The sequence below is a fragment of the Macrobrachium rosenbergii genome, chromosome 26 (genome assembly GCF_040412425.1).
Source record: "Macrobrachium rosenbergii isolate ZJJX-2024 chromosome 26, ASM4041242v1, whole genome shotgun sequence".
In the NCBI taxonomy this organism is placed as follows: domain Eukaryota; kingdom Metazoa; phylum Arthropoda; class Malacostraca; order Decapoda; family Palaemonidae; genus Macrobrachium; species Macrobrachium rosenbergii.
The window spans coordinates 27,363,110-27,386,067 of record NC_089766.1 but is presented as its reverse complement, the minus strand read 5'-3'; the positions used below and the strand labels follow the sequence as shown (position 1 = coordinate 27,386,067).

At 42.5% G+C, this 22,958-nt stretch overlaps 1 protein-coding gene across 1 annotated transcript in view; it reads right to left on the bottom strand.

Moving 5' to 3' along the window:
* Window positions 1–22,958, bottom strand: part of LOC136853121 (transmembrane protein 107-like) — a 218,256-nt gene that overhangs the window by 32,364 nt on the left and 162,934 nt on the right. The window contains exon 3 of the mRNA XM_067128420.1: window positions 18,823–18,890. Coding sequence (XP_066984521.1) covers window positions 18,823–18,890 — 68 coding nt within the window. The remainder of the gene's footprint in view (window positions 1–18,822; window positions 18,891–22,958) is intronic.

Genomic DNA, 22,958 nt, shown 5'->3' with positions numbered 1-22,958 from the left:
TCTAGAATTCCCAAAGACAAGAAATCTTAAAACACTGATCTGTCTTTTGAAAATTCTTCATTAACAAAAATTATCATACAGACTGTTTCCTTAAACTATAATAAAGGTTCTAGGTTTTTCGGTACTCCTAGAGAGTATGCACCATAGAGATTTAGCACCAAGGGAAACTTTCTACGGTACAGTATTTTATCTAATTCTGTCTCTCAGGCACATGGCTATCAAATTTGGGTGGAAAACTATCAAATGATTAAATGGTTTTTCTGTTTGTGATGTAAACTTTTGAAAGAATCTTTGGGTTTGAGAGGAAAGGGCACTCAATGTTTCCTTTGTGATAGAACAGAAATCAACAGGGACTGGACAGAATTGTAAATTTCCATCCTTCATTAAATTTTTTCATAATCATGTCCTAGACTTTCTGCATATACATAGCGAAGACTTCATCTACCCACAACTGCTTTTCATCCATCAGCAATCTAACCATACCTGCATCTGTCCCACACACAGAACTAACCCTCTTACACACCAAGGAGCTGTACATATATTCTCAATTCCATGTTTTTTCTCTCTCTAATTGGGACCAAGTTCTGAAACCATATAGGTTCCTCCTTTTCCCCAGATGACAACTATTCTATGAAGAAATGTGACATTAGGATGAGAGTTCCTGCAATTGAATATATGAACATGGAGGAACAGATACCTACATCCACAAGCATGGTCAAGGTCAACCCCACAACTAGCAGATGAAAATAAAGACTTGGAATTCTGGACTGTCATACAGTCTCTTAGCTAGAGGTAATCCTAGTCAACATGAGAGAGAGGGGGATGGGAAAGTGGGGGTGGGGAATCTTATGCAGGGTTCAAGATCTTGTTCATACCTTTATTCATAAGTCTATGGCTCCTCTGCATTCTGAGACAGGCCAATCACAGAATCCAATTCCGTAAATTGGAAAATTAAAAACTAATTACCCGGTACACAATGTGAACAAGCTGGTTACCTTCTAACAACTGATAATGACAATCATACAAATGTATAAAATTTTTTCAAAGGGACGTTGTTCAACTCCTCTGGATATCAGCAATGAATTCAGGCAAGTGATCTTTTACTTGGGCCCAAAAATATGCACAACAAATCTGGAGTCACAGGGTTGAGGGTGTTAGGTTAAGTATGTCCAAATATTAGATGACAAGCTGGTCTGACAAGTCTAAGCAGAAATATACAAAAGAACAAGATCTACAAAGTCATACAACTCGATACATATTACATCATTTGCACTAGGAAGTCCTAGCCTACCTAAGCCCACAGTCTACAGTGAATGAGGATGGAATGAGGTTTGAACAGTACAGGCGGTCCCCGGTTTACGACGGGGGTTCCGTTCTTGCGCATGTCGTAACCCGAAAAATCGTCAAAACCGGAAAATCGTCGAAAATCGTCAAAAATCATAAGAAAACCTTACTTTTAATGCTCTGGGTGCATTGAAAACGACGTAAACTGCATTATTATTGAGTTTTACATCAAAAAAACCTTCAAATTATGATTATTCTGCCATTTTGGGGCCAAATTTCTTCCGTCGGATCGGCGTACGACGCGTCGTAACCCCGGAACATGCGTCGTAAGCCGGGAAATAATTTCTGATGAATATATTTGAAAAGCGTCGTAACCTCGGGCGTTAAATGGCGGAACCGTCGTAAACCGGGGACTGCCTGTATTTCACTATCCCTTCAGCAGTAATAAAAAAAGCCCCCGCATCTTGACTATGTCATTCTTGGGAAAAAATTATTTTCAGATGTTAAAAGCAACTGCTAAGGAAACTAATTCCAACCATGGAACTATTACAAACAAATTTCTTGTTAACCCCTTCGCCACCGGGACGTACACATGTACGTCTTTTACGGTACAGTAATAAAAGACCGCGACGTGCACGCCTATCGTCTTTCATCCCTCCTCGAAAAGCAGAGCTGTTTTCTTCAGCTTGGATGGGTTTCAGGCGTAGTATTGTGTAATGAGAGAGGTGCAGAAGCTCCACCCACTATTCATTCTAGCCAATGAGTGTCCGATGGTCGTCCGTGGCGTCATATTCATATGGGATATTATAAGGGTATCGTCCAGCAGCACATGTCAGTGCGCCTCAAGCTGTTATGTATGAAACATTGTCACGATCTTGTGAGTAAACCATTTGGATCCAAAGGCTAAACTTTTTCTCCTTTTGATTGCAGTTATTTTACAGGTTTTTTTTATTTTTCAGTATCATGATGTCGGATGATAGTATTTCAGATCCTGGGTAGGAATACCTGCCAGATCTGTCAGATGATTATAGTGATAGTTGTTATAGTTGCTTAGAGGATGACAGCGACACAGATTTTAGAAGACATTGAACCCATTGTCGATGAAGGTTGGCAGTTCATAACAGATCCATTTTGTGACAAGCGCCAGACCCACCCCTAGATTTCATGGAGGGTGACAATGGGATCTCTGTTTGCACACCCGACTTCACCTGCCCACGAGGATGCATTTTGTTTCTTTTTTGTGATGATGATATTGACAGACAGTGTGAATGGACGAATGGGTACTCGGGCAGAGAAGTATTTTCAGTCAACAGGAAAGTGTACTATGTTTTTGAAAACTTTCATTTTTTTTACACTAACATAATTTTTATTATCAGAGGATTTTTACTACAAGTTGTAGTAGTAGTGGTATTACTGTTGAATATTTTTATTATTATTATTATTATTATTATGATTATGATTATTAGATAATATTACAATGCCATAAACATTCACTGATGTATACTAACTGTTTCCGTAAGAAAACTAGGGATATACTGCTATTACTACTAGTACTATTTTACTAATACTTTACTACTTTTTCTGCTACTTTATTTCTACTACTTTACTACTATTTCTATTTCTGCAATTACTTTTTTCACTAAATATTCCTCTTTTTTGATATATATATATATATATATATATATATATATATATATATATATATATATATATATATATATATATATATACATATACATATATATATATATATATATATATATATATATATATATATATATATATATATATATATATATATATATATATATATATATATATATATATATATATATATATATATATATATATATATATATATATTGATACATACATATATACATATATGTATATATATATAAATATATATATATATATATATATATATATATATATATATATATATATATATATATATATATATATATATACACACACATATATATATATATATATATATATATATATATATATATATATATATATATATATATATATATATAATGTGGTGAAAAATATTCATTGGTATGTACACAATGTTTTCACATAAGAATATAAATGAAAAATATGAATAACAGAAAGTTTAGTGGGAGCAAATGATGACTGATATACTTTGGGTCTCATGCCATTATGCAAGCGTTATCGGCAGTGCAACAGGCCAGTGGCAAAGGGGTTAAGGACAAATAACTTCCCCATCAATACTGCCAACCATGTCAGTGGGTCAATTTTTCATTTATGGAGAACTAAAAGGACAATCAACAACAGTTAGCTTTCAAATAGCCATTTCATGAGGGTTTCTGATAATCATCATCTCTCCTCTTAAGGGGTCTTCACACTGGAATGACATCTACAGCTTTTCAGCACGATAATTCTATTAATGTTCTTAACGATGATAGCTGTACCCTTCAGAAATGATGACACACCAGTCAGGTTAAGTGCCCTATGCAACAATGCACTATGGTTAAGTGCTCAGTGCTCTGAAAAAACATCATGATATTCCTATGCATGACAGATTCAATAACTTTCTGGCACAAATATTAGACAGGTGTTCATCTGCTTGAGAATTCTCATCAAGCAAGCAGTCTTTCAACCACTTAAAATCACTGGAAAAACTATTCACTTACCCTTTAGCGGTGACTCTCAGCACCCTCCACATGTGTGGCCCATGAAAGGTCTCATACTTCACAAGTCTTTATTGTTCATAGGAAAATAAACAGGAATTCACCCTAGTTGTGAAAATGACATTTTTATAATAAAATAAAGTTTTCTGAGTCCAGTCCGTGTCAGCGGTGAAATTCCATTACAGCACGAATTTCTAGGTATAACAATGCTAGATATACCAGAGAAAAAAGAGCTTTCAGGAAAGCTGGGGTTACTACCCCAGTCGACCGTCTTTTAGAAAGACGTCGGTATAATGAAGGGTGAGTGAAATACCACTACCACGGAAATATACTCGAAAGATCTCTCCTTATCAAAACCCCGTAAAAGAGCGGTGAGCCGTTACAGCTCCACACTCAACACCCGCCAGGACGGCGACACCAGCGCCACCTACTTCATTCCATTTTCTAGCACGTGATCCGTTCAGCTTCTTTTGTGTGCTCGTCCCTATTTTGGATTGTTTTTCTTCATCTACAATGGCTTCGAGCACCTTTTCCATCTCTAAGTTAAGTACCATCTTCTTGTGGGGTTTTTGATCTGTTTATGGCTGTTTTGGTCTCGTATTTTCATAAATATTGAGATCTTCTTATGACGCCAAAGCGTCCCCTATCAACCATGGTCGACCAGCGAGGCGACTCCTTCTGTTCTTTCATGAGTCGGAGTTTTCTCCTGAGTCGCTATATATTTAGATTTTAACCCTTGAATTCCTTCCTGGTGGTTCCGTGCAGTGGCTCCCCTCCAATTTAGTTTTTGTTTTGTTTTTTGGCCTGTCGGCCTCTCTTGGGAGTTGCCCCATCCTGTACCCCCCACCAGGTTGGGTTCCTTTTCATTTAGTCTCATAGGCTATTATGTTATTCTTGAAGATGGTGCTCTTAATTTGAGTTTTAATGTTTTTAGTTTTATTTGTTTTTGTTTTTGTTATTGAGTTTGCCTCTGATGAGCCCTATAAATGTTTTGAATTACTCCCCCGTGGTAGGCTACACTTCCTGTGAACGTAATTTTATTTTATTGTTTTGTGATGGTTGTAGTGTGGGCTCCATCCCTTGCCCTGGGTGTGGAGATCAGGTTGAGGGAGTTTTGTTGCTGTTTCCTCAGGGATCGTTTGTAGGGTCAGAGTGAGCCCCTTAGTCCTCTTCCCCCAATTTGGGGGAATCGAGTTCTTTGGATGTGTTCCTCTAGGCTAGTCGCCTTCTTATCCCCTGGCCGTTCCCTGCTGGCTCTCGGCACAAAAATTTCTCTCCCTGTTGGTTCCTCCTCTCCTTTTACACCTTCTCTCCCCTAACCTATACTAGGTTTGGTTTTTATTAGGCTACGCCTAGGAGATGTTGGGCTTTGGGCTGTGTAGCTCCCTGAGTAGGCTTCCCTTCCAAGTTCATTGGGAAGGAAGGATGCAGTTGAGCCGGTGTCATGTTCTCCTTGTCTCCTCTCCCCTTCTGGTAGCCTACTCCTCTCCACTACCCCCCCCCCCCCTCAGCCTTGCGACTCGTGCGGGTGACGCTAGATGGCGTTTTCTCCGAGTCAGGACTTCTCCTATTGGTTGAGGATTCGCTCCCTCCCATATCGTCCCCAGCTTCGCTGTGGTGGGGTGGGTGGTTCGTTTGCTCGAGCGTGTTCGGATCCTGTCTCAACCTCTCGTCTCCCCATCGGCTTGGTTAGGGTTTAGGTGTGGCCCACCCTATATTATGAACATTGATCCTTTACCCATTTGTTTCTCCGGCGGGAGATAGGTGTGAAATGGTTCTTGTCATGCTAGTATTCGGACTCCTCGAGGTCTTACCATCATTATGATTTTTGTTTATTGTTATTATTATAATTTAATTTATTGTTATTATTATTATTTTGTTTTATCATTTACGTGATTCCGGTCCCACACCTGGGGCTCCGCCGTTATTTTTCTGGCAGCCCTTATGGTTGGTTCCTGGTTTCTCGTTCCTTCATTCCCGAGTCCTCCGGGTCTGAATCCTTAAACTTCCACTCTGTGCATTTAAAGCTTATTGGCCAAGTTTATTATTTGGTAGTTCTTCTACACCGGAGTATTCCGGTTGTAGTTGAGTTTCCCGCCTTGCCGGGCTTTATTTTGCTTAGAGTGTGAGGTTCATGTACTGTTACCTTTACAGACTGTTCGCTGTGAGGAGCCGGGTGTACCGCCTCCCTTCAACAACCCTACGGGCACGTAGTGTGCCGGACCCACGCTGGTTGTGCGGTCCGACTGGAGATCGACCTGGTTGTTTGGCACCCCGATGGCTGTGAGGTTTGCTTTGCTCTCTCTCAACCATCCAAGACGAGTCGGTAAGTGAAAGTCTTCTTTCCTCCGGTCCATGCTCCTCATAACGATACGTTGATTATATTCTCCGTCTGGTCTTTTCATTCCTGACTAACCACAGGTTTCCTTGCAGGCGGATGAAAATTCCAAGAAGTCTGCCTTGGAATCCCTCCGGGCCTGGGTGGCTGGGTTCGGCAGAAATGTTCCGTCGGGAAGCCCTACGTCCTCGATGCCAGGTTGAGGGACCTGCTTTACCCGGCGCACGGGTGGCCGCTGCAGTTCCAGAAGAACTTGCCACCCCTATTATCCAGCAGATCCGTGATGCGACCCAGCCACCTCAAGTGGACATTCATGTACGCCGAGGTCTCGGAGGATGTTGCCGCCTAAATCTTGACTTGGAACCTATGAATACAGAGCAGGACCAGGTGGTAAGTGGAGAGGATAGTGAGGGTTGTTGGGGCCCTCTTTGTTTGAACTCCCCTGCTTCATCTGTTTCATCTTTTTCAGGTTTTGTGAAGTCTTCTTCTTTGGGTGATAGAGCTCCGCTGCTATCCCCAAGTTGAAGACTTCATGGAAGGCGAAGGGCTATAAGTCCTCGTCTTCCAAGAAGGCATTGCCCTTCCCCCGTCGAAGGCTAAGGTCCCAGGACCGTAGCCTCCGGGAGTAAATCTAGCTCCTCCGGCAAAGGCGCGAGTAAGAGGCTGCAAACCAAGCCCTCCTCCCCAGCCTCTTTTTGACGCACAAGCCCTGGCCACTGAACTGTACAAACAGTTCACGGAGGACCTAGACTCTAGGTTTGAGAAGATCTCAGATAAGTTTGCCAACTTATGACAATATACTGGCAGGTTTGGCTCGCCAACCTAAAGCAGAACCGCAGTATTCTATCCCCGACACTGCGGACCTCCCGCCGTTGATGTCGGAAACCCTTGGCGACTTCGACTCCGGGCCATCCAACATGATGGCAAACTCACCTTAGACGGTCTGGGCACGAGACGGTTGGAGGAGTTGGAGTTCTTCCCCCGATCTCTTGCCCCCTTATCCTGGCTTCGTGAGGCTTACGGAAGAAGCCTGGATTCCGGGTCAGACAAGGTTCCTAGGAGACTGTCATCATCCCTAGAGACCAAGCCCAGTCGGCTCTCCCACACACTCTGACGGAGTGGCAGGCAGTGAACACAAAATTGACCCCTTTCAAGGGCAATTTCACGATGTTCACCCTGGGAGAAGATCTTCCCACTCCTTGTATGGATAAAATTGCTCTGGCTACGACCCGAGCATGCCTTGATGGGAACCCCTTTCCTCAATTGAGGGAAACAGACCCTACTTCCTGGTATTCCCAGGAAGTAACAAGTTCTGGGTGGGCGCCCGTCCACTTTCACTGTAGGCAAGCTGGACCCTTTTTGTGCTTCCACGCAGTTTAGTGAGCAACTCCCTAAGCTGCCGGGATCTTTGTTAAAGGCGGAGTTTGAGACCCGGACTAAGTTAGCCCGGTCCTTGAGCTCCGGCTGTCTTACTGAGGCTACTGCCGTCTCCCGGCTCGGACGAGCCCCTTTCCAGGTCCTGGCTAAGTCTTTCCTGGCGACCTTCCAGTTAGACTTGCATGAGTTTGTCATGGCTAGGCTGGAATGTAGAAAATTTATTTTTACTGCTGACGCTACAATCCGCCACGAGCCTAACAAGCTCATTAAAAGTTCAATCTGGGGACCTAACCTCTTCCCTGAAGGAGAGGTTACATCCGTCATGTCTGAGGCTACACGGGCCAATCAGAGTCTTCGCGCCCGGTGGGGAATTCCCACTTATAAGCGCAAAGACCCCAGAATCGGCCGGCCCCAGACGAGAGGAGGAAAAAGGTTCAGGAGGCATAAGAGGCCTCATCAGGCGATGGTTCAAGCCGTCCCCGGTCTCGGCAGTGGCCCAGCCATCTACCTCTAAGTCCCAACCCCAACAGTATGTTTTGGTTCAACCAGCGGCGCCCTCCTATGTATCCTCACCAGCATACAACCCTACATATGAAGGCCGTGGATTTTTTCACGGCCTCAACAGGGTGGCAAGGGGAGGAAGGGGCAAGGCCCCCTACAGAGGAAAATCCAACACCACCCCAAGGGGGAGAGGACGTGGTAGAGGGAACAAACCCGCTCCCTCCCACTGAGAAAACGCAGGTAGGCGGTCGCCTGTATTGGTTCAGGGACCAATGGACCTTCAGCCCTTGGGCACACAGCATTGTGTCCAAGGGACTGGGGTGGAGCTGGATCAAGAATCCTCCCCCTCCAAACAGATTTTACCAGCCACCCACATCAATCCTACAGGATTATGTAAAAGGATTGCTCAACAAACGGGCAATAAAGAAAGCAAGGCACCTAAAATTTCAAGGCAGGCTATTCACTGTTCCCAAAAAGACTCCGATCAGCAAAGTGATCCTGGATCTATCGCGTCTAAATCTCTACATAAAATGCGACAAGTTTTCGCATGCTTACGGTAGCTCAGGTCCGGACTCTACTTCCGCGTGGAGCCGTCACCACCTCTATCGATCTTTCAGACGCTTATTATCACGTCCCCAGTTGCGCGCGGAACTTCTCTCAGTTCCTCGGTTTCAGACTCGGGAACCAAGCCTACTCCTTCAGGGTCATGCCCTTCGGTCTGAACATTGCACCCAGGATATTCACCAAGCTGGCGGATACGGTAGTACAGCAGCTCCGGTCCCAAGGAATCTCCCTAGCAGCGTACCTGGACGACTGGATAATCTGGGCTCCAACTGTTCCGGAGTGTCAGAAAGCCACGTCCATAGTCACCAATTTCCTAGAGTCATTGGGTTTCAGCTGAACAGGGAGAAGTCCCGCCTGACTCCGGAGTCTCGGTTTCAGTGGCTGGGCCTTCAGTGGGACCTGTCCTCCCACACGTTGTCTCTCCCTCCTTCCAAGAGGAAAGAGATAGCATCTCTCACCAAGAGGTTTCTCAAAAATCAGTCAGCATCCCGCCGGTCCCAAGAAAGGGTCCTCGGGTCTCTCCAGTTTGCCTCAGTAACAGACCTGCTCTTGAAAGCCAAGTTAAAAGACATAAACAGGGTGTGGTCCGAGCAAACACCAAGCTCAGGGACAAGGTCTCCTCTATCCCTCGGATCTTAAAGACAAGGCTTCGGCCTTGGACCACAGTCAAGGGCCTGTCCAAAACAGTCCCACTTCAGTTTCCCCCTCCGGCACTAGTTATCCACACAGACGCTTCTCTAAGCGGCTGGGGGATATTCACCAAAACAAAAAGTACAGGGAACGTGGTCCACAATGTTTCAGCAGTTCCATATAAACACCCTGGAAGCCATGGCGGTCTTTCTAACGCTGAAGAAAATCCGCCCTCCCAATCGGATTCATATCAGGTTGGTGTTAGACAGCGCAGTGGTGGTTCATTGCATCAACAGGGGCGGCTCCAAATCAGGTCGAGTAAACCAAGTGATGGTAGCTATCTTCTCCTGGCAAACAAGCACGGTTGGCACCTGTCAGCCACCCACCTGGCAGGTGTCCGAACGTGGTGGCGGATTCTCTGTCCAGGACTACCCCGTTGGAGACGGAGTGGTCCCTGGACGCGAATCTTTCAATGGATTTGCCGGTTCCGGGACTCCAAGTGGATCTGTTCGCAACAGAGAGCAACTTCAAGCTCCCCTGTTACGTAGCCCCCAACCTGGACCCTCAGGCGTTTGCCACGGACGCAATGACAGTAGATTGGAACAGTTGGGAGAGAATTTATCTGTTCCCTCCAATAAATTTGCTGCTGAAAGTTTTACACAAACTGAGGACATTCAAAGGTCAACCAGCTCTGGTAGCCCCTATTGGCCGAAGAGCAATTGGTTCCCTCTCCTTCAGGAACTGGGCTTGGAGTCTTCGGATCCCCAAGCCCATTCTGACCCAGACAGTACAAACCAAGACTGTGTCAGCTTCCTCAAGGATTCAAGATGCCCTAGCTTTATGGACTTTATAAAGTTCGCAGCTCAAAAGGAGCAAACATTGACCCTGTCAACACTCTGTTTTTAGAATCAGATAAAAGAGATTCTACTATTAGACAATATGACTCAGCAGTCAAAAAGTTAGCCTCCTTCCTGAAAGCATCTGAAGCCAAAATTATGACGACTAATTTAGGAGTTTCCTTCTTTAGGTCACTGTTTGAGAAAGGCCTGGCTCCGCCACTATTACCACAATCAAGTCGGCATTGAAGAAAGTATTTCTTTACGGCTTTAAAATTGACCTTACAGATTCTTATTTTCATCCATCCCCAGAGCATGTGCTCGTCTGAGACCAGTATCACGTCCACATTCGGTTACTTGGTTTCTCAATGACGTCCTTAAATTAGCGTCAGAGTTGGATAACTTAAATTGCTCTTATCAGGATCTGTTAAGGAAAACCTTATTTTTACTTAGTTTGGCTTCAGGTGCTAGAATTTCAGAGCTGTCAGCTCTCACTAGAGGTGATAATTTTGTTAACTTCCTCCCATCCGGAGAAGTCCTCCTCTCCCCTGACCCTAGATTTTTAGCTAAAAACGAAGACCCACAGGACAGGTGGTCTCCTGGAAGGTGGTGCCCCTTCCTCAAGATCAATCTTTATGTCCAGTCCATACACTTAAATCTTATCTCTCAAGAACTCCACAGAGTAAGTCGGGTCCTCTTTTTATCAGGGAGAAAGGTGGTACTCTTTCCCTTAATGGTATAAGACAACAAATTCTGTATTTCATTAAACAAGCCAACCCAGACTCAGTTCCTAAAGTTCATGATATTCGAGCAGTGGCTACTTCTACTAATTATTTTCATAATATGGACTTTTCAGAGTTATCAAAATATACGGGTTGGAAATCACCTCTAGTGTTTAAACGCCACTATTTAAAATCACTCAAGCCCTGAAATATTCTACTATAGCAGTGGGAAGTGTCATCTCCCCACATTAAATAATTATATCCTTTCCTTTTCCCCCCCGCCTACCTCATTTGCTTTTCTGCTTATTCTCCTGGTAGTTTATGCCTCACTGCCTAGCTCTTCATGTTGATATGTTTGTGTTTGATGATGGAAAACTGTAATCCTGATTAGCCATAATTGTTTCGTTTGTGGGTACTGGACAGTTTTTGTTTGGCTCCATGTACCCGGATATTTGTGTGTGTTATTTTCATTAGTCTTGTCTCTTACATGTTTAAACCTAAGTTTACATATATAGTTTTAAGGTTGTATTTCTTGTTCTGTGCACATTTCATGTTTCACTACTTTTAAGTAATTTTAAGATTTTTGAGGTTTTTTACCCATCAGACAGGGACCTCCAGTGTTTGGTAGTGTTAAGTTTATTGGTGTGCCTTAAAAATTAAGTTGCCTTACTTTTAAGTATTCTTGCTTCATGGAAGAGATTCTTTAATTAAATTATTTTCGTTACAATTTTGCCTTTTCTTCAGGTTACCCCCTTTTTTCCAGTAGTAGCAGTCTTGGCATGATTCTCTATCACTATTTCACCGGCTGACACGGGACTGGACTCAGAAAAGGGATTTTGACAGAGGAAAAATCTATTTCTGAGGAAGGTCCCCCACACCCGTGACCCTCCCTGTCTGGTCTAGTACTCCCTCCCCTTCTTGCACATGCCAAGTCTGGGGTTAGTGCTAGCATGGAATGAAGTAGGTGGCGCTGGTGTCGCCGTCCTGGCGGGTGTTGAGTGTGGGGCTGTAACGGCTCACCGCTCTTTTACGGGGGTTTTGATAAGGAGAGATCTTTCGGTATATTTCCGTGGTAGTGGTATTTCACTCACCCTTCATTATACCGACGTCTTCTAAAAGACGATCGACTGGGGGTAGTAACCCCAGCTTTCCTGAAAGCTCTTTTTCTCTGGTATATCTAGCATTGTTATACCTAGAAATTCGTGCTGTAATGGAATTTCACCGGGTGACACGGGACCTTCCTCAGAAATAGATTTTCCTCTGTCAAAATCCCAATATATATGGATTACCAAATAACTAAAATAAAAATTTTATTTCTATCGGGTCCCGTGTTTCACTTTTCAGCAGCACTTGTTTTGAAAATTAGTGGTAGATCTCCAATATTTTGAAATGTGGGTTACTACCCCAGAGCTCTCCATCAGATGGAGAAGGACAGGTGAACAACACTAAAAGCACCCAATTGCTTTATGCCCTATGCCCAAGAGAAAAGGAGGGAGGGCTTATGAACCCATGTACCACCTTGGACAAGCACATAAAACACCGCTAGTCTCATTTTATTAACAAAATTTCATTTTTATATAAGTAACTTTTAATCAAGTAACTTCGCTCATTATGGCTTCCTCCCACATTGACAGGAAGTGGGATGCACCAATGTTTCATTTTTTAGTTGAAAAATTGAGGCCCTCATGAATGGAGATAAATTTTAAAATAATAAGTAGTTAACATTGAGAATGTTAGTTGTAACCTACCTGGTCACAGAGCTCCATGCAGGAAAATATCTGCCTCTGATGTTTTCAATCTTTTCACGTTCCTCTGGCGTGTTTGAAGGAGCATTTTCCTTTTCATGAGGGTCTTTAGTGATTTTGATTGAGTAACAAAAATGTTTTGCCCTTTGCTTGAGTTGAACTAAGACCATAAAGTTCACACAAGTTACACTATACACCATAAAATCAGATTCAGATACCATTTTTGCCCATTCATAACACAACAAATTTATGATGGGTGCTCCAAATTTTTGTGTTCAACTTCCCAAAACTCGATGCCTTTGATATTTGATAGATTATCAGTGGATGTTTACCCCTTTGTTTCCTCCCCAATACCATTCCAGCCACGGATAATGGGTCATGGGTACTGGTTCTCATACTTGTTTTGATTGTCCCATTTTTAAAAATTTGCAAACACTGATTTGCACCTTTTGAAAGTGGATTGTAAAATAGAAGAAAGGGGGAGGATAAATTCCTCTTGAAGGAAATCCCTTCTAGGGTTTTGTGTTCAAAGATGCCGCTAAAGTTTTACCAGGTGTCTTCTTTAACCCCTTCCCCTGTTTCAGCTTAATCTTGCAAGTCTTCTTCTTGAATCTTAAGCTGGAAGAACCACCTCAGAAATTTCCCGTCTCTCAAGAAGAATGCCAGTGTGTTCTTGGCCATTGGTTAAGCTGGGAAAAGCGACAAGTTGGATCCTAACTGAACACAAGAGTTTAGTTTTTAAATGCTCCTCTGATATTCTTAGTTCTTTCTGAAATTCCTCTGCATGGTTGCTCTTACTGGACAAAGAGTCCGTGACTCTCTTGGTCCGTCCCTCCTACTAGAATGTCTGTTAAGTCTTTGACTGTGAATGAACTGGACCAGGGAAAGGAGGAGGTTGTCCCTGTTTCATTCTTCTCTGCTTTGGAACCCCAAAGTAAAGCAGCCAGATTGTGCATCTCCTCTCTGGTGTGAATCCTACTTTCTTGCTCAGGGCCTGTAACTCACTAATTCTCTTAGCAGTAGGGATGTGGATCGAAAAGGTTCAAAAGGCGGACCTGAGAGCCATCTTAAAGCAACATCTAGATTCCAGATCTAGATTCCAGGATATGGAATCTGACTTCTCTTGCTTCGCAGTATCTAGTGACTTGATAAGGTCACTGATGCCTTTATCAGTCGACAAATCCAGATCAATATGTCTGAAAACGGACAGTTGAGCATCACTCTTCCCTTTGATTTCACGTGGATTATCCTTGTGAAGACTTTAAAATAGCAAGAAATCGCTAAATTTGTTTTGCTTTATTTATTAAGATGACTGCCTTGTGTCTTTTGCACCAGCCTGCGGAATCTGACCATTTATTCTGGTAGACGTTGGAGAAAGACTGATGTCTACACAGTGTACTCATAATCTCATCTCTTACAGGTGATACTGATCTCAAAAAAGTCTATCAGCTCTCCATCAAGCTTCCTGACAGTCTGAAGCCTGTCAGATGTGAGGTCCACGTGGATATCTCCTAGATGGAACCCTGAAATGTGATGTTGCTTGAATAGAGTTTCAATATAGGCTATCGATGATTCGGAAGCAATCTTTCCTTCTAGCCAAGGAGTTTGATAATCTTATCCACTCTTTTTAAAACACTTGTCTAGGTTTATGAGTAGGCACAATTCTTGGGGCTAACACAAGAAAATCTTCTTTAGGTCCTCCATGCAACCTGATTCTGAGGGGGAAAATAGGAGCTGCCAATCATCTAAATAAAGGCAGATGTTGATCCCCATTTCCTGAGATGTAGCCATTTTGCCATTGGGGTGAGGACTCGGATTGAAAACTTGAGGGGCTGTCCAAAGTCAAAGCACAGCGCTGAAATTGGAAGACCTGTCCTGGAACACAATCTGTAGATATCTCCTGGCCTATCCAGATGAACTGGAACATGGAAATATGCATCCTGGTTCTGTCTATGGTTTAACCATCCAATTCCCTTTTACAGATGGAAGACATAACTAAAGGTTGTTTCCATTTTGAATTTAATGCACGTCTGTAGTCTGAATATACAAATTCAGGGTGCTGACGTCCAGGACAGGTCTCCAACCTCCCGATGATTTTGGGATGACGAACAGGCAGTTGCTGAACCCCAGCGCATTGACATCTCCGACTCTTTCTATGGCACTCTTGGCAAGCCTCAGATTAAACTTCCCTCCTTCCTTGGCCAAGTTCCTTTCTGAGTTCCTGGAAAGAATCGGCCGCCAAACTGAGAAGATCGACGCAGGTAGGACAGACACTAAGGGAGGTTTCTCTCTGAATGGGATGGAGTATCCAACTTGGATCACCTCTAAACCCAAGATTCTACATCTCTGTCCTTCCACTTGCTCCAAAAAAGTAGGGAATCTCCTGGCCTCACCAGTGGTACATGGAGGATACTCTATCCCATAGACTTGTAGAGAGGAGGTTTGAGTTGCTGACTTCCTGATTGGCACATCTCCCTACAACAGACCTGAAATGGAGAGGTTTGGGAACAGGACTGAGAAAGTCCCAAGGAGACGGTCTCTTTCCTCCTAAATGTTTACTGTAGATGAGGAAACCCTTCTAGGTGCAAATGATGTGGAAGATGAACATCCAGACTCCTTGGGGGAGTTTCACTATGTGGACTGGGTGATGTTCTCTTGTGTCCTTTCTTTTGCAGTTCTGCTGACTATATGTTTGCTGTAGCGCTGGGAAAGAGTTCATGTTGATTTAAAGGTGCAAAAAGGAGTGCAGATCTCTGGTGGAGGGTGACCCCTTTTGGAAGTGAATGAACAACACTGCTCTCGCTTGACCCAGAGTACCCCCTGATCTGTTCAGTGAGCTGCCAGCTCCTGGGATCCATCCCTCTGAAAACAGAGGCTTATCCTAAGGAAGGCACTCCCAGCCAGTCTGTTAGCAAACTTAGTTTGGTTTTAGAGGTGCAACTTCTTTTTCTTCACTAAAGATCCTGACAGTCCAGTCAAGAAAACTCAAGATCTTCAACAAGAACCTTTGAAGATGTCCTTAGTCAAATGCTCGAGTTCAGAAGTCTTTTCAGCAAACATGATCTTGGAAGAGAAGATCTAGATCTTTTCCCACAAGAATCAATTAAACTGGAGAAATCCCCTTGGGAGGGGGCAGTAACTCCCAACGATGGCACTTCCCTAGTCACATAGGATAAGTGTCAGCTCTTGGATAAGTCCAGAAGAAATGAGTGCCAGAACGTTTCAGCTCAGTCCTTCCAGGTTTTTCTGTCAACCAGCTCTCAGTACTTGAGAGCTCAGTATGTCCTGTAAACCCGGCAGCAACATCTTGGCTGCCCCTTCCTGTCTTCTCCCAGCTTTCAATCTCATCATAAAGTAAAAAGAACCGCCCAGACAATCAAAGGAGGTATCGCCCCGGAGAGAAAGAAGTCCGGGAAGCAAAACAAGAAGTATTTCAAACAGGGAAGCGTAGAGGCTGAAGCAGGCTGATCCTGTTCTACATCCTCTTCTGCAGATGAAATGGGTGAGAGAGGCTCAAATTTTAAGCTCATGAGTCACTGATGGTTTACGTAAAGGTCCATAATACTGTCTGAGTACTGGATTTAATCGGTTCCAAAGCCAGATCCTTTTACTGGACGAAAGGATCTGAGGACTTTGTGGAATCTCCTACAGTGTCAGATGCTCGGAAAAATTTGGCGCCCGCTCAGAAAGGGCACGGTCATGCACTAACAACCATTTGCGAACTAGTCGTTGAACTGGTTCAATGGGTGCATCGGATCCTCTAGATCCCACTGTGTTTGGATCCCTTAGATCCCACTAAACACTTGGATCCCATAGGTCCCACATGATGAATAGACCCCTTGGATCCCACTGGACGAATGGATCCCTCGGATCTCATTGGATGACTGGATCCCTTGGATCCCGATGGATGTCTGGATCCCTCAGATTCCACTGAATATCTGGATCCTTCCGATCCCACTAGGTACTTGGATCAACCAGATCCCACTAAACTGGATCCACTTGGATGCCCAGATGCCTTGGATCCAAAAGTACGATCTTCGTGTTTCTTAGAGATCCTCTTGGGCGACAGAAACTGATGCTCTGACACAGACACTCCCTGGTGACACCAGCAGATGGATCATCCCAAAACTACATGAAGGTTTGGGACTTCTCCCGATCTCTGCCGCTCCTGCACAGGATCGGAAATTCAGACTCAGCCGCAGATATCCAGACTTTTCAAATGGCCTGGATGCACTTTTTGGACCTAGAAAGCTTGCCTTCCTTCGCTTTGCACTTGGATTACAGATCCCAAATCTGTGAAACTCACTGATATGAAAGTGCATGAACTCCAATATGGTCTCAGGGACAGTGGCTGATTCCGCCAGTCCTGAAATCCCAAACAACAGGCTTGGTCTGAGGGGTCAAGAGCCTGGCCAAGGGCAAACCCCACCTTCACCTCCTCCGTGACTTACTGTTTACCTCCTCCCAGGCTTAGGGGAGGATTTGAAGTACAGGGGACCTTGGTCCCTCAGGTTCATCGTGGGATGAATGTTCTGCCACCTGGCTCCACTGACACAACACTTGCACCAAGAAGATTCACTGGGTTCTGGACCTATCCATAAGGCCACTGCACAGGAAGCCCCTAAAATGAGCAGGATCAGTGTTCACTGATTGACTTTTTCTGGTCCATTCAAGGCTTCCAGACTGGCCCATGGCACTGGGTCCGGAAGTTTGGAAGTTGGATAAAGGAGTCACTGGTCCCTGGTAAATTTGGGGACTGGTGATTGGGGAAAATGCAAATAGTTCCGGAGTTGGAAGATTTGCATGCAAAACAAGAGAACCCTGACTAACTGAAACCTGGACTTAGCTTCGGTGTCTTTGCTGCCACTCTCTATCTGTTACTCTCAAGTTTATTTAAAGTAACTAGTTAAAGTCTTCCACCAACCTGATCCCATTCTTTGCATTGGTCACAAGTCAAGAACTGAAGACCAAGTTTGTCCTCTACAGTGACAACAAATGGTAACTGAGAGTCATGTCACTGATAAAAATTAAATCTGGCTTTTGGACAGCCTTTGCTGCAAAACCTACTACTAGCAGAACTAGAGTCAGACATTCCTGAAAATCAAAAGTCCAAGCTAAATAAGCTAATGCAATTAAGAAACTAGCACTCTTTTTAGACAGGAATGCTTCACCAAATAATGATGAAAATCAAGCAATCTATACTAAGTCAAAAGAGAAAGTTAACAACCATGTTAAGCTGTCAACCAAGTCAGAAACAAATTGAGCTCATTAGTTTCAAAATTGTTCACAGACCTGTCCTTCCCATCCCTAAAGTGGACGGGAGAGTTACCTACACCAAAATATTGGTTTCTAAATGACGCTACGAAGTTTTCAAATTTAAGATATCGATAATCAAAACTGCCCCTAATAGCTGTGTTGAGGAAAACGTTGTTTTTAAGTATGTATAAAATCAAGAATTTCACGCTGCAAAACACTCTTTGCAATCCTATTATCACTAAACTATCTTAACAGTTGGATTTTGCTGATTATCTTTAACCCTATTCAGGAAAAATCCAAAACCTTAATTGTGGGAAGAAAGTGCACTTCTGCTTGGCATGTCTCCATTTACTTTGAGGGCTTACTGTAAACCCACTTACACTTCTGGGAGTCTCTTTATCAAAGGATAGTTTCTGAGGGCCCTCCTCTCTAAGATTAGCTCTTCATTCCACCAACAAGATAGTGCAGCCACCATTACATCTCATTTACCAGTTTTAACTCTAACCTTCTTACAAAGAGTTTATGAAATGAATGATCACTGGGGCTCACAAAGCTGAATAGCCTATAGAATATCAATCATGCTTCAATCACGTGCACTGTCCAGACAACCATTCCCAAGATAAGAATTTGGTTCTAATTTGCTTTCCCAAAGGATGATTGATACCTTGAAGCACAATTCTCTAGTTTCTTAAAAATCAGAGTCTCATTTTCATCAACATAACCACTCACAACTACTCTCAAGAAATGCCTCTCATTTTTTTCAATCATCCAAGTCTCAACCCTCATGTATAAATACATTTCTTTTGTAAAAATTGTCATTGAAAAGGTCTTTTTGGACCTTTTTTTATCTAAAGTCACAGCACTTACATTGATTAAAGAAAATTAGACACAAAAAAATCTTTTACTTACTCTGCATCTCTCTTATTGTACTCTGTTTGAGAATACTCGTGCGGTAGACAAGCTTTTACATTCTCTTCCTAGAAAAAAAAATTACAAATAGCCAAAAACAACAAAGTAAACTTTCACAGAGGTTTTTTTTTGCATATAAATATTGACAACCTACTGGGTGACACAGAATAATGCACCTTTCTTAATGACATTTATGCAATCAAGAATAAGTTTCTGAAACAAAAATGAAATATGCTAAGGCTTGCAAAGATAACTAAATTCTACCCTCTATCTTGCAAGGCAAAAACTGTGATATGAAATAATTATTTACTATACACTAATTTTCATGGGGATATTAGAAAAGAAAATTACACCCATCTTTTTTCAATATGCCTTGTTAAACATAAAAATCTACTGTATTTCAATGCCAGTGGTGACAATAACAACAGGTACTCTCACAAGAATCATTCTTTCTTCAGTTAAGAAAATAAAACAAAAAGTAACACTGGGAAGTAGTGCATGCAAAAAAAAAGTTAAAGTTCTAGAAGAATAAATCAATAAATCATTAGATAAAATTCTTGTGGACAAAGAATCAACAAATGAGGATGCACAGCATAAATGTTGTGTTCAGAAACTGGAAATTCAACTGAGATCCCATACAATGTGAGGGTTTGGCTAAGGCTTGAAGCAACTATATTTCTTTGGGTCAAGTAAAATTACAAAAAAACAAAATGCAACCATGACTTTGTTATGGGTAGTGTTTACAGACATACAGAAGTGATTTTGTAAGTCAGTACCTGATACAGACAGTGACTAATTACAGTGATTAACCACAAATATTTAGTATTTAAACAGTTTGCCTTTTTATGTTTTACAGTACTGTACTGTAATTGTCTAAACTATACTGCACACACATAATTGATTTATGGCGTATTGGTCATACCTTCATTGGAAACTTATTGGTAAATGAACTCCACTGGTTGAACAATAAAAAAGAACAGTGATCTTCTGCTAACAGGGAAAATTTATAAAATGTTTTGCTGTTATGCATCTGTGTTATTCAATTAAATTATATCTTTTTATGATACTTATTCTTCAGACCTGAAACTGTACGTGCAATGCCAAATAAAGCATGGTTGCAAGTGACAATACAGGGTTCCTCCTAACTTATGGTAAAGAATGGACTTCAGATGCTTGGACCACATCTGGATTTGTTGAGATTTTAGAGCATCCTTATGTTTATTCATATGCAATAGTAAAATAAATTTTATTTATTCTTTTGGAGAATATTTTATTTGAAGTAGTTTATAGAAAAGTAAAATTCACAACTACTGTAATACATCAGAAGCAAAATATGCATATACAAGCATACTACATTTTTCTATACTTTTTAGGATGTATGTGCTACATTTTTATGGCTACATTTTTATATGAATATTTTGCTTCTGCTATTAGTTGCAAATTTTACTTTTCTCTAAACTACTTTACATAAAACATTCTCCAAAAGAACAAATATGGCATTTTTAGGATAAAATAAAGTTTTATATATACTTACCAAATAATTCCATTGCTATACAGTAGTTTCTATTAACTGGCAGCTAAAAATTTTGAAATTAGAGGGTATACTTGCAAATTATGCTATTCCCCAAACAACCAACAGGTTTTGCTAATAACGGTATCGGATAACCCACTTTCGGGGTATTTCAACCACAGCTAGCAAACAGTATTCAATTTGTTTGTGGCAAATAATGTTCATGTGAGGGGAGGAGGAGGGCTTTTATCATACCAATCATGTAATTAAAGATAAGGCCATATAAAATTTATTTTATCATAAAATGTCATTTTTATATTGTAACTGAACAAGTAATTATTCATTGCTGATTCCCACACTGACAGGAAATTAGATGCATGAACAAATCTACCCCAAAACATAAATAAAACTGTGGTAATGAATTTGATAATAAAAAACTGGGCATGAAAGAATAAAAAGGATTTTGACAAAGGAAAAATCTATTTCTGGAGAGGGGCCCGTGTCACCCGTGAAATAGTCCATTCAGCACTTATTTCTAGGTAATTCCGTTGCTAGATACCAGAGAAAGCTAAATGAAATGCTGGAGTTACTACCCCAGAGCGAGCTCCACTAGATGGAGTCGTGTATGGAAAAGGGTGAACTACAAAAACACGGAACCTTATCCTATAGAGATTCCCAATGTCAAAAGTCCCAACGAGAGAGGTGCCGATACAAGCCCATGCACTACTCATGGACTGTATACAAGGCAACACTAGCCGCATTCCATGTTAGCACCCACCTCACTAGAATGAAGTTTATCAAGGAGGAGAGAATGAAAAACAGGGTGGGTCACCGGGTGACACGGGCCCCTCTCAGAAATAGATTTTCCTTTGTCAAAATCCTTTTTCTGGATCAGGTCCCGTGTCACCCGTGAAATAGTAACAGAGAAATAAACATCATTCTTATGCTATTAAAGACTTAAATAGAAACGTTGAAAACTAGGAGAATTCTACCCTGAACATAAGTAAGGTCCTCTAAGTTCATGTAATGAAAATAATGTAAGTGGTCACCGTCTAAGATCATGAGCTTAGAATAGCACCTGAATAGGCTTGTATTAAGAAAATACTTCCTGCCTAATAGCAGACCCAATGACAGTGCCCCCTTTTTAAAGGAGGAGGACCTGACAAAATTGCGAGGTCCTGTCTAAAAAGCCTGCAAGAAGAAAACTGGACACAGAAACAGACCTTGTAAAAGGGGAGTACTTTCCAAGGTGACCACCGAAAATGAGGACCTTCAATTGTAGATAGAAAGTTAGGGTGAGAATTCACAACACTACCCCTGATGAGGGGAAACCAAACTGATTGGTTCCGCCAGACAAACCAAACTGATTGGTTCCGCCAGACAGGGCAGACAGTACAGGAAAACTAACACTAGAAGCTAAGCTGATTAAAAATTTTTGGGACTTCCTTAACAAGGAAAGATAAGAACAAGATGATTGTTGGTTACCGAAGCTAACTCCGATACATTACTCAAAGACCAGGAAACCGAATGTGGACGGAGTACTGTTCTTAGACGAACACAGACCTTAGGGATGAAAGTTAAGGGCCTGTGAGTCTGGTTCCAACAAAACACTTTGCTCGAGGCCAATGCGGTCGCATCAGTACTGTAGCTTCGAAAACTATGTGAAGAGTGCTAGTTACTTAACTGCAGAACCATACTGCAGTAGAGTAGGATCCCTTAACTGATTTCAGGAAAACAGAAATAACAGGACCAATATCAGTTTCCTCCTAAACTGTAAGATTCACAAAGACCACAAAGCCAGGACATCAGAGTTTGAGGGGGCTGACGCAGGCTGAGTTTATACCAGACAGGACAGCTTGATAGTTTGTGGCTGAATTGGGTTGCAAACAGACCTACTTCCAGGCCCAGGAAAAGGTCACAAGACTACCTGAATGACGCTCCGCCTAAGGACTATTCCGACACCAGGGGGGAGGCCCTGGATAGGGAAAAAGCAGTGACCTTTTGGACCCCTACGAGAAGGGTGGTAGACAGAGGCACCTGCGTCTGTTGGTTATGGAGAAGAATGAACCATAACCTGAACGAAGCAAATTCGAGTCCAAAACCACTTGTTTTACGCAGCGCACTGTTGCTGTTTTGTTCAGAACCAGCCTAAAAGGAAACCTCTTGGGGGAAGAAGTTTCCAAGAACAGGAAGACTGTCACCGCCTCCAAAGCGTTGATATGGAACTGCCGGAACGTGACCGACTAAGTACCATGTACTTCATTGGGCCAAAAATATCCACCTCACCCGCCAGAGAGGTGACGGTGTGGAATACTGAGGCCGGAGGGGAAAGCTGGAGAGGAACTGACTTCGGTAAGCACTTGACAGTTGTGCAAGGCCGGAGCCACTATTCAAGCAGGAGGAATCAAGGAGACACGTCCCTGACTCCACCATACCCCGGTCATAAACTCCAGCTTTGACTTCAGAAGGAGAACCGTCACTGAAGCAAACTGGAGAAAACCCAGGACCTTTTCTTGGGCACGGGAGAGGTATGCTTGAGATGATGAAATGATAAGATGCCCTTGCTATCTCTTTCCACTTCCACTGGATTCATAACTACGGAAGGCTACCCTCCTGAATCAGGTGG